General features: G+C 40.3%; 1 protein-coding gene across 1 annotated transcript in view; it reads left to right on the forward strand.

Moving 5' to 3' along the window:
* Positions 1-10,274: 10,274 nt before the first annotated feature.
* Positions 10,275-13,524, forward strand: part of DYRK4 (dual specificity tyrosine phosphorylation regulated kinase 4) — a gene marked incomplete at its 3' end in the record, with an annotated part of 43,631 nt that continues 40,381 nt past the window's right edge. Inside the window, exon 1 of the mRNA XM_081310771.1 lies at positions 10,275-10,364. Coding sequence (XP_081166897.1) covers positions 10,278-10,364 — 87 coding nt within the window. The 5' untranslated portion in view covers positions 10,275-10,277. The remainder of the gene's footprint in view (positions 10,365-13,524) is intronic.

Here is a 13,524-nt window from a genome sequence, read left to right on the forward strand (position 1 = left end):
TTGAAATTTACCCTAAAGTATGTTAAAACACTTGCCTGGCTGAAAACACTACTAACCTTTAGTTGCTAAATCCAATGTACATTTTTTCTCACCTTGTCTTATATACACTATTTATCACACCCCAATCAAAATATTTTATGTCATTAGTTCATGTGACACCTTTCTTTTGTCATTTTCTCCCCACCTCCTGCTTACTCTTTATTATTTTGTAGCTTTCTAATCCTTTGTGTCATCTATACTGTCTCTCACCACACTTCACCACACTATCATGTTCTGTGCAGTTCCACTACACCCTCCCCGCTCTTCAAGTTTAGATGTTTTCAGACTCCAGTGATCACTACTTGTGACAGTGACTTCCAAATTACGATCATTATTCTACATCTTGATCTTGACACCAGACTTGCTGCTTGATATTTGGCAACTGGACGTGAGTCAATCTGGATCCATCCCTCAACAACTTCCTTCCTGTAGAATTTTCTGTTGATACATGACACCCTATCAAGGCTGTCTAAGGTGTAATCCTGGAATTCAGTCTTTTATATTTTGCATCTGGCTACCAAGCTTTATTTCATTTTCTAAATTTCTTGAAACTGCTTTTCCATTTGCTCTTACCCTGAAATAAAATCACTTATTAATTCTAAGCAGTATCCTTGCCTTGACTTTTTTGAGGGGCTGGGGGTGGACACTGAGGATTGAACTCAGGGGTGCTTTACCACTGTTACATCCCAAGCCCCCACCATACTCTTTTTATTTTAAAATTTGATACAGGGTCTAAGTTGCTTAGGGGGTCTGGCCAGTGGCTGAGGCTGAGGCTGGCCTCGAACTCTAGATCCCCCTGCTGTGGCCTCCTGAGTCGCTGGGATTACAGTGTGCCCCATCCAGCTCAGCATCTTGATTCTCAATCTACTTTCCCTAACTTCCTTAATGTGACTGGGAAATTTCCTAAAATCTGAACATGCACTTTTCTGCTTTACAGTCCACACACTCCTTAGCCCATCTAATTCCAAGCCACTTCATATATGACTGGTCGCCATCTGCTTTTTCAATCTTGTCTCATCTGCCCCTGTATACCTTTGACCCTGCCTCATCAAACTGATTGTTGGTACCCAGAATACCAAGCTTCCACATGGGTCTGGACCTTCAGACTTGTGGGGACTTACTTGCCTTCTTTACAGGGCTCTATAATATTTGTTCTTAAAGCTCAAGTTCAACTTAGCTTTCATTTGCATGTCTATTTTCTCCCTGCACCAGACATTGTACTCCAGCATAAACTTATGTCATTCAACTATAACTTTCCTTTTCATGCGTTCCTAAAACCTGGTGCAGACTAAATGCTCAAGAAAGTGTTCATTTGATGAGTACATAGAACTTTTGCTATGTACTTCCACAAGCTTTTTTTTTTTGAAGAAGGAGAGGGAAAGGTTACTTTCACGTGTCTGGTGTGCTTAACCTACTTTCATCTCTCTACCCTGGATTTTGTTCAAATGTTGCCTGGTCCGTTAAAAAAAAAAAAAAAAAAAAAAAAAAAAAACTGGGGCAAAAGAAGGGGAGGAGGGGTAAGATGTGTTCTTTAGGTTGATGTAAAAGGTGATTTGGGACTGGACCAGAGAGCATAAGCTCATTCAGCTGGAGTCACAAAAAGGGCAGATGTCGTTCCTATAGCGACGGAAGGAGGGTGTGGTCCTCCCCTTCACCCTGCAGGCCACTCACCGGATCCTCTGCAGCCCCCAGGGCAGTCTGCGCCAGCCGGATGCAGCTCCTCCCACCTCTTACCCTCACCCGGACCAAGAAAGGGCCGAGGAGGCAGAAAGGCGCGAGCCCGAGCCCCCTAGGGTCGGCTAAGTCTTACCAGGGAAGAAGATCCGCGGCGGGAGCGGGTGGACGAAAGGTGTACCGAATGCAAAAAAGTAGACCGGCAAGTGTGCTCCGAGGAGACAGTGGGGCGGGTGTGGGTGCGAGGAGAAGGAAAATGCCTTTTTAGACCTTGCTCCCGGCAGCCTCGTCCTCAGGACGCTACTTCTGTATATTTTGCTGTTAATAGAACTTTGCAACACCAACTCCAGCGGAGTGCGGGAAAGGGAGCGCGAGATTCTAGGGAATACATAAGACCTACCCTGAAACTGCTTCCAGCACTCACCCCAACAACTGGGCGTTGAAATTTTCTTCCTCCTTTTCTTCCTCTTCACTGCAGTTTCTCGCTCGGAAGTAATTAGGAGTCTGCAACCACACGCCTTGCATTGATGAGGCTGTGGCTGGTATTAGCATATTCCAGCCCGCCCCTTATTCTTGGTCGCACCTGTGCTCAGCTGGAGCTCAACCCCTTGACACTAGAGTGTGTTATTGTACAGTAGACTGTGCTATTCATACATCTGAAGCAAGCTTTGCTTCTGAGTGGTGCTTGCTTCCGCTCTTAAGAGGTCCCCAATATTAGCAAGTTTTTCCTTTAAAAAGATGATGAACAATGCAAACTGAGAATTTCAAAGTCTAGTTATTTTGTGACATTTGCTATGTTTGAAATATCCACAAGCCCGTCAGGGCTTGAGAAACTGACCCCTCTAACATGTTTTAAATAACTGCCAGCATCATTAATCATAATTCAAATTTCACTGTTCAGCTTATAGATCATTGATATAGAAAAATTCAAACCGCCTTAGAAACAACTAATATAACTGTCTTTTGTCATGTTTGAGTGATTTCATCACATGCATGTGGTAGGTGTGTAAATCTAGGGGTTCTAAGAAATTCTTCAAACACGGATGATACCTAATTGGTTCAGAGATTTAAGCCTTCTCTGCTTGAGTCCTTATTCATGGGGGAAAAGCTAAGCCTAAAGGGGATCTCTAGCAGTGCCAGCCACTGAACTTGGCCCTCTCCAACTCCATGTTGCTGTCTACAACTTGGCTAGAATGCATGCTTCTCAAACTCGTGGAGGACCAGGAGCTGAGAGTTGTGGCTTTAGGTGACTCCAACCCCCATGTGAGTGTGGTGTGACAGCTACATTAATAAAAATACAACAACCACATTAAGGGATGTAATGGTTTCCCATCCTGATTTTTTTTTTTATTGTTGGTCGTTCAAAACATTACATAGTTCTTAATATATCATATTTCACAATTTGATTCAAGTGGGTTATGAACTCCCATTTTTACCCCGTATACAGATTGCTGTATCACATCAGTTACACTTCCATTGATTTACATATTGCCATTCTAGTGTCTGAGGTATTCTGCTGTCTATCCTATTCTCTACTATCCCCCCTCCCCTTCCCTCCCCTCCCCTCCCCTCTTCTCTCTCTACCCCCTCTACTGTAAATCATTTCTTCCACTTGTATTATTCTTCTCTTACCCCTCATTTCCTCTTATATGTAATTTTGTATAACCCTGAGGATCACCTTCCATTTCCATGCAATTTCCCTTCTCTCTCCCTTTCCCTCCCACCTCTCATCCCTGTTTAATGTTAATCTTCTTCTCAAGCTCTTCCTCCCTACCCTGTCCTTGGTTACTCCCCTTATATCAAAGAATTCATTTGCATAGAACACAGGTTAGGCTCCAGAAAACTGTAGCCACTTTAAGAGATCATAAAAAACTAGAAAATAGAGGGGGAACAATCACAATGCAGGCTCTGTCAGGCTTAGATCAAGCTCTATCATAGGAAAAGGCATTTAAGACAACCCCCCACAATGCCAGGAGATGGGTAAGTGCACAGGAGAGTAAAAATAATGATAATAATAATAATAATATTTTTCTATTTAAGGTTTGAACACTTGAGAACTCTTGAGTAGGAAGGAAGGCAGATTTGTTCTTTGTTGCTTCACAGAGAATAGCAAAGGATCAGTAGAAGATATTTTGCTCAATATCAATTATTCTTCCCACAGATTTTTATTGAGCCAACCATATGTGAATTAACAGCTAAGTGTGAAATGAGTTTCCTGGAAAAACAGAGGGGTGTGTCTGAGGAATGTTCCAGCACGGACACATGATTGTCAAGGAAACCATAGAGAAGATTCCTGCCCAGGCAGGGAAAAGGGACAGGATGGTTTTTAAAGTCTGTAACACCTCTTAAGAGTCTGGGGTCACTGAACCATGAAGAATTTCAAGGACAGGGGCAGAAGTGAGTGTCCCTTAAATACATTAAACACATTGTTTCCATTTCAAAGAGATGCAAAGGGGCAGGGTCACTCCTACCCCTTCACTGCCACAATTTATTTTTATTTTTTTCCCAGTTTTGGGGAGTAGTCAGGTTTTTAAAAATTATAATTATTGGCAAATATTGTACAAATTGAAGGATTCACTGCAATATTTCCAGGTCTATATACATGGGCATTATTTATGTCCAGCCGCCCCTCTTCCATTCAAGCCCCCTCCCTTACCCCTTCCTTTTAGCACCCTTCCCAGTACCTAAAAGTCCCTCTTAATTCCTCAGTGTTCCCACTCCCTGTTGTCCTTCCCCATCTCTAGTGACCACTATTCTGTTCTGTACTTCTACAAGGCTGAATTTTTGGTCTCCTTAAATGAATGAGAACATGTGGTATTTATCTTTTCAGTGTCTGGGTTATTTCACTCCAAAATAATGTTATCTAGATGCATCCATTTTACTACAAATAACAGGATTTTCATTGTGTGTGTGTGTGTGTGTGTGTGTGTGTGTGTGTGTGTGTGTGACTAGTAATCCAATATGTAAATATACCATATTTTCTTTATCCATTCATCTGCTAAGGGCATCTGGGTTGATCCCATATTTTGGCTATTGTGAATGGTGCTGCAACAAACATGGGGGTGAAAGTGGCATTGCTGGGTCCTATGGTAATTTTATTTTTAGTTTTTTGAAGCATCTCTTATTGTGTTCCACAATGACTGTATTAATTTTCATTCCTACAAGCACACTGCCACATTTTTTGTCCCAAGGAATAAAGATTAAGCCACTAACAATGGCTATGGAAATACTGAAATCATAAATCATAACAGGTAAATCTCAGAAGACATTTTCTTTGAGGACATTGAAATACTCTACACACAGATAATACATATGTAGAAGATGCTGTGCAATGATGCTGGCACCATTGTTTGTGGGGCAGTCTGTAGACAGACTCCCAAATCCTTGAAAACAAGGATTCTGTTTTCTTTATCTTTAATTCCCCATGCTTAACATAGTTGCTGGCCCACAGTTGATGCTCTGAACATTTTTGATGAATTATCTAAACGATTTCAAATTTCTATTCTTCCAGAAAATTGGCACCAAGAATTTTCAATGGACAAGCCACTGACCTCGCTTGTTCTCATGAGGAATTAAAGTAAATAAAAACAAGCTCATCATCCATGCCCCCAAGAGGCACACAATGGAGATGAGATAAAAAATGTATACATCTAAGATAATTAAGTAGTAACATTAAAGCTGTTGATCAGGTGACAAAATGAGAAAAAAAAAATACTGTTGAATTCCAGAAGAAAGAGAGTGGTGTGGAGAGGTAGGGAATTTCCGATCTACATATAAGAAAATAACAAATTTTTTTGATTCATTTTTTAGATTCATTTCTCAAAAGAACATTTACTCCAAGCCAGGTGCTGTGGCGCAAGCCTATAATCCCAGTGGTTTGGGAGGCAGGAGGACCATGAGTTCAAAGCCAGCCTCAGCAATTTAGTGACACCCTAAGCAACTCAGTGGGAACCTGTCTCTAAATAAATACAACAGGGGTTGGGGATGTGGCTCAGTGGTTAGGTGCCCCTGGGTTCAATACCTGGTTCCAAAAAAAAAAAAAAGGAACATTTGTTTACTCTAGCTCTGAACTAAGTTTGTTTTCTTCAATCCTTCATGCAACAAGATACAAACAAATATAGACATATTTTAATTCTTTTTCTTAATCATTTGCCATATATTTTGAGGATTAAAAAGTGGCATTTTCAAAGCTTTGAGTAGGGAGCAAGTGTTATTTTTGGAAGTCAGATTGAATGCATAGAAAGGCACAAAATAGTCTGTGATAACTACAGAATCATGAAAGGGAGGGAAATAATGGAATAAGTCATAAAAGTGAGTGTCAGGAAGGGGCAAAATTGTGACGTATGCAGTCAAGGGGAGAAATAAAAAATGTCCACGCATTTCTGCCCCTTTCAATACTTTATTCACACAAATTACTTAATACAGTTTCACTCTATAGGTTCTTAATCAAGAAAACGACAATCCTTAATGCTAGGCTCTACAATAGACATAATCAATTCACAGCAAACGATTCTAGATTAATTGATTCACAGCACACAATTCAAGATTAATTCTAAGCACTGCAAAACACACTTAATCATGATAGGCTAATGACAGACATTTCCTCTGCAGGCTAAGTTCAAAAGTCTTAAGCCTTAGGCCTTATGTCCAGCAGATGCACACTCAGATTGCAGTGACCAGGTCTGGAACCAAGGAAGGCTTTTCGTGGCGTGGAGTGGACAACCGGTTGAGGAGTGGGGAGGAGGGAGAAGTTGCGGCTCTCACCAAGGTCCAGACGAGGTGGTAGAGTTTGAGAGTGGTGAGGATCACACAGAAGATCAGGAAACAAGTGATGGGATGTCAGGTCCTCATCAGACTCTCTAGCTCGAGTGCATCCTTGTTTCGGCTGGCTGAATCCCTGTTCATTTGCTCTATCATTTATACTAAATTTTGAGGCTTTTGACCCCCCTTTCAATCCTTATCAGCTACCATGGATTTCTCAGTGACATCATTTACCTTGGGGTCAGAAACATCTGGTCTGGTGGTCTCCACCCTGATCTTCTCACCTTTTCCTTTATCAGGGGAGGACAGCCTGCCAGGGGCTTCACTCTGCTTATCAGGGTGAGGGGAAGGAATTTGATTGTGACCATACTGGAGGGCTCTGTGGGTGTGCCTAGTGAGACTGCAGGTTTCAAACTGGAGTATTTAAAATGGAGTTGCTTAAGCTTAGGACTAAGGCCATCCTAACAGTGTGTGTGTGTGTGTGTGTGTGTGTGTGTGTGTGAGTGTGTGTGTGTGTGTGTGTGTGTCAGACAGAGAGAGAGAGAGAGAGAGAGAGAGAGAGAGAGAGAGAGAGAATCTGACAGTATTTCTATAGAATTAGAATTTTAGGAGGTCATCTGGTTCATCTGGTCATCTTGTTTTATAGACAAGGAAAGTGAAAATCTGGAGAAGACATAGGGCTCATTCAGAATCATGGCAGCATCAAAGCTAGACTCCAAGTCCCCACGTTGTCTTCAGGGCTTTCTTCTCTTTACGTACAGAGCTGCCACAGCTGGACAGAGAAAAGAGCTTCAGTTGTTTGGAAAGATGTACGTTTACTTCCACAGTCTCCATTCCCCTGGGAAGTAGATGAAGGGAAGACTGATGAAGAGCCTTAGCAATGAAAAAGTGTTGTATTTGTTTTTCTCCAATTTGGGGACTTTACGAATCCTATGTCCAGTTGAAGGTGAAAATTGACCGGTTCAGTCTCCCAAATTATCCCCAAGATCATGCTTGCTCTCTGTCTTCTCCCTCACTGCTTTGGCTGAGGCCCTCATCATTTCTCACCTATGTACCCCAAATGGCTAACTGAGCTCCTCCGAACCATGCTCCGTGCTATTGCCACAGAGATGTTTCCAAAACACAAATCTGATCTTGTCAGCTCAGATTTAGCACAATCACATAGCCCTCAAGATTTTAACTTGGACTATATGATGCGTATGACACTATATGACAATCCAACCCTCCTTTCTGACCCTCTGCCAGCGATGTCTGATTCCTGTGATTGCAGTTTCTGGAAATTCCACATTTTATTCTCTGTGCAGTCTCATCCATCTTACCTTGGCTCTGTGCCCATCCTGCTCATCCTTCAAGAACAGGCTGCTTTTCTCAGGTGTGAGGGTTAACACAACTCTCCCAGCAGGGTCAGCCAGAATCTCAAAGTGTGCTCCATGCACTCTTTAGATATGTCTGTTAGTGTGTGGATCGCATGCTCTGTAACGGTCTGCTTCCATGGGTCTCCTCTCCTGGAGAGCAAATTCTCCTTTAGAGCACAGACTGTATCTGGTGGAATTGACTCAACAAACGTTTGCAGAAAGAGAGGAAGGAAGGAAGGAAGGGAGAAGTCAAACTGATCATCAGTAGAGAAGAGACTACCACTTTTTTGTTTACTTCTCAAAGATTTTTTTCATGTGTGTGTGCTTGTATGTGTGAAAATAAATGTTCCCCTAGCCAGGTATGGTGACACCAGCCTGTAGTTCCAGCTACTTGGGAGGCTGAAGTGGGAGGACCACTTGGGCCTAGAAGTTCAAGGCCAGCCTGGGCAACATGACAAGATCCTATATCTTAAAAAAACAAAAACAACTTGATCTTCTTACCTTCCCCAGTCCTACTCCTCAGAAGTAATTTTTTTTTTAGTTCCTCTCTTCCAAATCCTTCATTATACCTGTATAAAAAGGTATGCAAACATCTTTTAAAAAATAAATATAGAATCATATTATATGCGTTCTTTTACTGGTTTTGCTCAATATATTACGAGCATACATAAAGATCAACCACTTTTTTTTGAGATCCAATCATAGCCATTTAATTTTTTTTCAGGTTTCTTTTCTTTATTTTTTAAAATCTTCAATCCTAGGTATATACAGATATAAAAGGCAAGATATGAATTCAAAATTTTTATAGTAATATTCACTCATACCCACAGTTCCTTAGGGGTGATTCCTTTCCCCAACATTGAGTAGCTATTGATTACTAACTGGTTATAGATTAAATAAACAATATCAAATAAACTTATCATATTCCTTGAGTCTCACTTTTCCTTAAGCCATATCATTTTGATTAATGTTTACTTTAAGATAGCTATAAAGTGATTCTTCTATTTTTATTTTAAAAAAGTTTTTGTATTTTTTTTTTAATTTTAATGACAGTAGGATTTTTTTTTTTTTTTTGACATAACATACCTACATGGAGTGTAACTTCCCATTCTTGTGGTTGAACATGATGTGGAGTTTCACTGGTCATGTGTTTATATATGAACAGAGGAAAGTTAAGTCTGATTCATTCTACTGTCTTTCCTATTCCCATCCCTTACCCTTCCCTTCATTCCCCTTTGTCTATTCTTCCCTTCCCTTCCTCCTTATGGTGTGTTAGCATCACTTATCAGTGAGAACATTCTGCCTTTGGTTTTTGGGGGCTGGCTTATTTGATCTACCTCATTTTTAAAAAAATGATTGCATCACATCCCATAAAATATATGTGTGCCATATTTTAAATTTCCCATCATTTAGAGATAAGTAAGTTCTAATTTTTAAATATTTATGCTGCAATAAATATCCTGGTTTGTCTTTAGTCTTTGAATAGTTTCAACATGGTGACACCACCATGTTGATTATAGTGTCTGCAAGAGCTTCCCAGTGTGGAGTGAGTGATGTGCAGAAGCCGGTATGACGTTTGCATTGGTCCCTGTTCTGCCCCTATTTCTTGTGTATTTTATTCCCTTAGCTCTTGATAGAGTTAGAGACTGTAAAGGGACTTCCAAGGGACACAGAGTGGAGATTCCACAATGTTTTGCTAATGTATAAGTGTCCCAGGAAACTTTGAAGGCTCACCATCCAGTTATATGAATCACTACTCTAATTAGATTCCATGGTATTATACAAATTTTTCTGTTTCTTTCTGTGACATTTTTATTGGTGCTTTATAGTTTTACATAATGATGGGATCTGTTGTACATATTTATACATGCACACAATATAACTCTATAATTTGGCCAATATCACTCCCCTAGCACTTTCCTCATCCTGCCCCCATCTCCAAGTCTTTCCATCTTGCAGTCAGTTAATTAGTCATAGAATTGTGCTCTGCATGAAGAAGGTACAAAATGGCTGAATAAGATCCAGAGAAAAAGTTTCTACCAACCTTCCCCCTTTCTTTTTCTGTAGGCATTAATCTAACCCAGTAGCCCACTAGTGTATGCATATTGTAGGGGGGAATATTGTATTTGTGGCAATAGAATGGAGTTTCTTTTGTAGTTAACTAGGGGAAATGGTGTTTGCTGGGGGTCTTAAACTGCTAACCACGTGCTTTACTCCTCCTCCTTCCCTGGCTCCTGCCTCTCCCTCTGCCCTCCAAACCCTATCAGACCACTAGAAAGGGAGGCAAGAGGAAAAGCAGAGAGTCCAGTCCGCCCTTGCTTTTGTGTCTGCCCCCTTCTTTCCTTCAGGCCCACCCTTCTTTCTTCTCTCTGGAGTGTGTGGACCATTACTTATATTTTATTCCTACTGCCAATTAATTTTTTCTGCTCTCCTTCCTGCAAGACTCAGATGGACGATAAAAAGCCAAGGAAACCGAGTTTGACTTCCTTCCCAATTTTGAAAGCAAAAAAGAAGCAAAATTTCACCTCTGTGAAGGTAAGGATTCATGAAATTCAACTAGTGACAAGAGATATCATTGTGAAATCTTGGGACCTGGCAGTTGTTATGCCCAAGCACCTTTGAGGATAGTATAAGGGGAAGATATGAAGGCCCCAGCTGATTGGTGGAGGTCTGGGTGGGCTTGGAGGGAAAAGCAGCCAGACAGGGAAGATTTCATCTAGCAGGCAGCTTGCATTTGGGAGCCTCTGGATTAGTGACTTATCCACAGTACCTTTTATTCTCTTCCTCATACCTGCAACCATACCAGCAATGTCCTGCAATAATTCTGAACAAGTATTCAAGAACATTTCCAGAAAATGTGTTTCCCCTAACACAGAGACCATCTCTTTTTACTCTGCCTCAACTAACTGAAGGCAGAGCACTGAAGGTAAGACCCTATGATGTAGTGAGAGTGATTACGGTTTATGAGATCAACGTCTATATTATATGTATTTTTAAATCTCACTCAGTCTGAATTCCTCAGGGTATTAAAAAGCTCCTTTTGTCTAGGATCTTTGTTCAGAATGTTTTGCAGCAAACTTTAGCCCAAAGCATCCAGCCTGCATTACTATCTGGGAGAGTCAGCCTTCAGCTGCCTACTGGGGCCTTCCCTAGATCCTCTCACAGATCACAGACCATCTCCTTGAAATTATAACCCCAGGTCACTTTCTCCAGGTAGTGTTCCTGATTTAGTCATAGCTTTCTGTGCCCCAGAGTTACAACTCCCAAGAATGGACCAAAGCCAAGCCTATCATTCTACACCCCACCTCTGCCTTTACCACATGCAATAGCAAGAGTTTATTTTGCAATTTGTAGGTACAAATATTATTAGTATCTAAAACATATTTCTTTTGATGAAAATTACCTTAAAGTATTTGACACAGTAAATCTAAAGCAAAACATGATAATATAATAAATACAACATTCTATTAAATTTTAGAGTCTTACAACCTCAGAAGGAAGAAGTCATGATTTTACTTCAGCAAAATCTTCATGAGTTTTGCAACTTGCAATTTTTCTTTTTTCATTTTCTTCTTCTTTTGTCTTAAAATCTGCTTGAACTCATTTATTGAGTGGTCAAATGACTCTCACATGAACCCTTAGAGACAGGTGCTTTTATTCTAATTTTGCAGGAGGGGAAACTGAGCAAGGTTAACTAGATCACTAAGTCTGGAGGACAGAATTCAAATCCATATATGTACCCACTCTATTCTGTGCCTCTGATGAGTAGTACCAACTCTGCTAAATGTTGTTCTAAAAAGTTCTTTATGCATTTAAGTTAATTTTAAGGAAAGCAAATTTTCTGTAGCTATATGACAGGAATAAAAAATAAAAATACCACATGCACATCAACTCATTTATGTTGTGTTTTACAATAACTATCAGCAAGTTCATAGTATCTTTTTTTTCCCTTTTTGGTACTAGGGATTGAACCCAGGAGGGCTCAACCACTGAACCACACCCCCAGCCCTTTATTTATTTATGAGACAAGTTCTCACTAAATTGCTTAGGGCCTCACTAAATAAATTGCTGAGGCTGGCTTTTAACTTGTGATCCTCCTGCCCCAGCCTCCTAAACCTCTGGGATTACAGGCATATGCCACCATGCCCAGCTCCCAGTATCATTTTTAACTAGTATTTAAACTTGTAACTATGGTCTTTGCATTGCTAAATATTCTGGTGGGATTTAAATAATTATGTTTTCACCATCAATTGGCATCCCCCAATGGATTTGTTATCCCTTTTTATTTAATAGGATTGAGTAAGGAAGTACAAACACATCAATAACTGTCCTCTGTGTGTGAAATTTTAAGTTTCAGTGGACACATATGACATCAATTGATGGATAAAAGTGAATCATATGAATTATAATCCCTTCACTTATGATAGCGCTGGAAATGAAGGGCTGTGAATCTTAGCATATCAATTGCCCCAACCCCGTATTTTGAATATTTAAGCACATTAACCATAATTTCCATTTTCAGTATTTCATAGTATATATTATAAACAAAAATCATATTAATAATCAAATATTTAATTATTATTATTTTTTGCTATGCTAGGGGTTGAACCCAGGACCTTGTTCTGGGTGAGTACTGTACACTGAGCTACATCCCAGATTAAAATATTTTAAATATGTAACTTGGTAATAATTTAGCCAAGGGATTTAAAAAAAAAATTGTTTTCATTTGTCCTGAAGACAATGGTGCAGTCAGTCCTCCATCTAGTTATAAGGGATTTGTTTCACAGTGCCCCCGTTCGTTGACTGAAATGTGTAACATGACCACTAGAGAGCCGTCTTCCCTTTGGCTTCAACGCTGGTAGAGATTCTCCATCTTTTCTGCTTAGCTGATGAGGATCAAAGAACTCTCACAGTGGTCCTCAATGCACTTTAGGATATGCTCTGTGTTATAGTTTATCCTAACTCTGGGAGAAGCAGCAGATACTCCCTCTGGACCTCGGGCCTCTCAGCTAGTAAGCTGGAGGACACTGACTTTCCTGCTTCTGTCTTCAAAGAAAACAACATTGGCTTGCAGCTGATTTCTGGGATTTGAGGAGCTGTCAGGACTCCAAATATCAGGTTGGGTCCTGCCAGGAGGAGAACCTGGGAGAAGGCCATGGGGAAGAGAGTGCTGTTAATTTAGGATATGACTCTGCAGCATCCCTGACAATCAAATAGGTGCGACAAAGTACATCCAGAAATGTGCTAAAGACACCATTTCTCTTTTCTGCATTGTGAGTGCAGGTACCTACTAAAGTATCTACTTTATTTCTTATTTTTCTTAAATCCTTTAAATCATTCAATTGCTGCCTTCACTTCTTTACACAGGCTTTCCTTTCCTACCCTTTTCAGTTACATGTTTATTGCTTGTCTCACCCTCCACAATAGGACTGCCCAACATGGTAGCCACTGGCCATATGAGGCTAGGGAGCCCTTGGTGTGTGGCGGGTCCAGTTGGAGATGTTCTGTGAATGTGAAATATACAGCAGATCTCGAAGACTTGGATGAGTGTAAAATAACTTATTAAATGTTATTTAAGAATTGGGTGAATTTTATAACGTATCAATTAATACCTTAAGGAATTTGTAAAAATAATTTTGGATCAATTCATATTAAACTAGTATCCTGAATATGTTAAGTAAAATATATTGTTAAT

This window comes from Spermophilus citellus (assembly GCF_964194105.1).
Source record: "Spermophilus citellus genome assembly, chromosome: 10".
Lineage (NCBI taxonomy): Eukaryota > Metazoa > Chordata > Mammalia > Rodentia > Sciuridae > Spermophilus > Spermophilus citellus.